Source organism: Suricata suricatta, chromosome 7, assembly GCF_006229205.1.
Source record: "Suricata suricatta isolate VVHF042 chromosome 7, meerkat_22Aug2017_6uvM2_HiC, whole genome shotgun sequence".
Lineage (NCBI taxonomy): Eukaryota > Metazoa > Chordata > Mammalia > Carnivora > Herpestidae > Suricata > Suricata suricatta.
In genome coordinates this window covers 142885689-142889195 of record NC_043706.1, presented here as the reverse complement: position 1 = coordinate 142889195, position 3507 = coordinate 142885689, and the positions used below count along the sequence as shown (strand labels likewise).

At 60.3% G+C, this 3507-nt stretch overlaps 1 protein-coding gene across 1 annotated transcript; it reads left to right on the top strand.

The window, feature by feature from the left end:
- The first annotated feature begins 1294 nt into the window (after positions 1-1294).
- MPC1 (mitochondrial pyruvate carrier 1) lies at positions 1295-2956 on the top strand. Its single transcript, XM_029944009.1, has 3 exons — positions 1295-1418; positions 1937-2069; positions 2456-2956. The coding sequence occupies exons 1-3, from the start codon at positions 1376-1378 to the stop codon at positions 2475-2477; spliced, it is 198 nt and encodes a 65-aa protein (XP_029799869.1). The 5' UTR covers positions 1295-1375; the 3' UTR covers positions 2478-2956.
- The last annotated feature ends 551 nt before the right edge of the window (positions 2957-3507 follow it).

Sequence of the window (3507 nt, the reverse complement as noted above, 5' to 3'; positions counted from 1 at the left end):
AGAAACCACACATCGTTGGCTAAACATCCTTGATTTCCAGAATATTCAACAGTGACCCATCCACTGCTGCCGGTCAGAGTATTTGAGAGAAATGTGGGCTGCAGAGTCCACGTCCAGCACTGACCAGGAGTCGTTAGAATCCCACACCCCACAAGCGGTGGGGACCCGGCAAACCCAAGGAGGGCGTGTCCTCAGGTGCTCATTCCGCACTTAGAGGACGCCATGGCTCCTCCCGGGCCGGGGCCCCGCAAATTAGACACGCAGTGTGAACAACCTCGGAGGTTCTGGGGTGGCCAACTAGTCCTCTTGTCTTTAGACTGGATGTTATCTGGGTGACGCCCATGCTGTTGGAACTTGAACTTCCCGCCTGTCCCCTCACCAGACGTCTGGGAGGGAGGGTCCCCGGCCTTCCATCACCAGCTTCCTTCCCACCTTCCCCACCCGTCCTTTCCTGGGGGTCCCCTCGTTTCCCAGCCATCGCCACAGTGTTAGAAGTGGACTCCGCGCTCCAGATTTGTCTCACCTGCTCTGACCGGCAGCAGCGGATGGGTCACTGTTGAATATTCTGGAAACTAAGAAGGGTGTTTGGCCAACAATGTGTGGTTTCTTTCATATTTTAACATATCGAAACCTGTGGGTTAATAAAGCCATTTTTAACTTAAGGGGAAAGCCACTGGCCAGTTTCATTGCGTTGCGTGCTGCTGCTGTTGAACACTGCCGGCGTCATCCTGGTTCTGGGATGGCTGCCGTCACCGCATGAAAACACAGGTGGTGGCTTCGTCATCAAAGGTCGTTCCCAAGCTTAGTTTCTTAGTATCCGGGGTCTGAGTGTGGATTTCCAGGCTCTCTGCTCTTCAGGTAGCTCATAGGAACTGAAAAGCAGGTTCTCCTGTTTTAAGTTACTTTCTTCAGGAAAAACCCAGCTTAGGATCTGCCTGCTAAGAGAGAACGGCGGATACGTTAATGAGGGTCTGCAAGGGGATTTGGTGGATGTAACCGTGAGTTGTGGAGGGCAGTGGTGACGAGGTTTTAGTTGCGGCAGGGGGGACTCGGCAAGAGGTTAGTCGGGTTTAGAGTTCTCTCAGGGGCACAGTCGGGTTCCCTGGGGGGAAGCGGGGGGTCTGCCTCTGGGCTCGCCTCTGGAGACCGCTGGTTGCAGGGCCCTGGCCGGAACAGCCGTGTGCCCGCATGCTGCCGGGGGAGCCCGCGGGCGGCACGCGGTGCTGAGGCCGGGTCCTCGCGCGGCTCCGTGACCCCTCGGCGGGGGGCTGCAGCGGGCCACGGCCGCCTTACCCCTCCCTTCCCTCCTCTGTCCCTGCAGCACTTCTGGGGCCCCGTAGCCAACTGGGGCCTTCCCATCGCTGCCATCAATGACATGAAGAAGTCTCCCGAGATTATCAGCGGGCGGATGACGTTCGGTAAGGACGCGGCTGCGTGTGACCGGCGTTAGCGCCTGTAGCGCCCCACGCGGCAGCTGCGTGCGGAGGGACGTGCGGGACCACACGGCGTGGGAAGGGTGCCGCTCGTCCACGGGGAGGAAGCAGCAAAGCGGTCTTGAAATACCTGCCCAGGAGGCGGGAGGGTCCTGTGTGCCTTGCAGAGTGACACACAGCTGCAGACCGGCCTCCTGGGCCTCAGGGGGGAGCCTGCCGCCTGGCCGCGCGCCGGTGCGGGTTACGTGGCGGTTCCCCGGATCGCGGGCGGCACGCAGCTCTGCGGCACAGGCGACGGCCAGCAGGCGGGCCCCTCGGGTGTTTAGTGAGTAAGATGCCGCGCCGGCGAGTGGAGGACGGGCTTCCCGTCACGGGGCCATGCAGGCAACGACTCTTAGCGTCGGTCACGCGTCTTAGCAGGAGAGATTCTCGTTGCGCTTACGGTGACCGAGCCGCCGGCCTGGAGGCGGGACGTCATCGGCGCGCCCCGGTGTCTCTGGCAGCTCTCTGCTGTTACTCCCTGACGTTCATGAGATTCGCCTACAAGGTGCAGCCCCGGAACTGGCTCCTGTTCGCCTGCCACGCCACCAACGAAGTGGCCCAGCTCATTCAGGGAAGTCGCCTCATCAAACACGAGTGAGCACATCCCGCTCTGACCCGGGTGCTTGGAGAGACCGAGGAGGGGGAGACTCAGATCCGGAGGCCCTGGGGGGCCGGGCGTGCATGTGTGGGTGTGTGCGCATGCGCGGAGGTCATTTGGGGGGGTGGGGGGGGGAGGGCGGGGCTGGGCTCTGCGCGGAGCCGCGCTGGGAGAAACCGGAAATAACGCCGCGGCGTTGAGAGCGGCGCTTGCAGCGCGGGTTTGCTTGTGAAAACGTGCACGTTAGCGTGGAGGGGGGCATTACGGTTTCTACGAAACGTGGGGCTGTGATCAGTGTACAGGTGTCTTCAGGGCACCCGATCCTTCGAGGCGGGCGGTGAATCTCGTTTCTCACGGACGTTTTCTCCGTGCTCGTTTCCAGGATGACTAAAAAGGCAGCGTAACCAGCGAACGCGGGAAGCCAGCTGTTGGAAGGGAAGCGTGCGAGCCGCCGCCGCCGCGTCCGGTTCCATCCTCGGACAGGCTTGCTAGGAAACCAGGCCGATGCCACTCTTACTAACCGATTTTTCTAGAAGCAGCTGAGAGCCCCCCAAGCTGGCTCTCTGCTGCCTTACAAGTACTATGTTCCTTCTCTTCGCACAGAGGGGCTCCGCACAGGCAGGCAGTGTAGCCGTTCCGGTGGTGGTTTTATCTCCGGTAATGGGGGTAAGACCTGTTGGAATTTACGTAGTGCAACACCGAGGAGCCCGCTCCTAATTATTAGCATCTAAGTACCGGCGTCCTTAGCTGCGATGACCACGGACCGACGGCTGGCCACATGCTGAAACCCCATTGCCCACGTCTGATAAAGGGCGTATTTCCACGCAGTGTGTACTGGGCTGCTGGGACTTAATGGCAATAAATGATTTAAATATTTGTCAAATGAGTGTGATTAAACATCTTGCTTTAAGAAAGTGCAGAACTAGAATGTTCCTGAACATCGTGCCTTGTCCGTAGAGTGGCACTCCTTGAAAATTAGGAAGGCGGCTAATCACGGGGACGGCGGGCTGGAGGCCGGCGACTGGGAGGCGCGGGCATTTGCTCGGAATGCGCTCTTTCCTCTGGGCGGCATTAGGGGGTGCTCCCAGAGGTGGCACCTGGCGCAATCCCCGCGGTGGCTGATGTCAGAGCCGCGCCATGGCCCTGACAGCCCTGCACGAACAGGCACGTGTCCCCTGCTCCGGGGAGGCCGCAGCGCTGACCTGTTGGCTCTGCTGTGCGGTGAACTCCACAGGCTACGGAGCGCTTCCTCTGCCTGTGGCCGGCAGGTGTGTCTGAGTCATTTCTCTGCTGTCACTTTCTTTCGTTTAAAGGCGCTAGACCGTTGACAAAGCGTTTTCACCTGTGTTCTCCCTAGGGAGCCGCACACAGGCCGGCGAGGCAGCCTGGCTGCTGCTGCCCTTTTCTGGAGGCCAGGGACGTGGCCCCGGGGGG

Bases quoted from the DNA above. Each gene is read 5' to 3' on its own strand.
- MPC1 (XM_029944009.1), top strand. From the start codon at position 1,376: ATGAAGAAGTCTCCCGAGATTATCAGCGGGCGGATGACGTTCG. The intron at 1,419-1,936 runs GTAAGGACGCGG...TGTCTCTGGCAG, and splicing joins CAGCGGGCGGATGACGTTCG to CTCTCTGCTGTTACTCCCTG. The intron at 2,070-2,455 runs GTGAGCACATCC...GCTCGTTTCCAG, and splicing joins AGTCGCCTCATCAAACACGA to GATGACTAAAAAGGCAGCGT.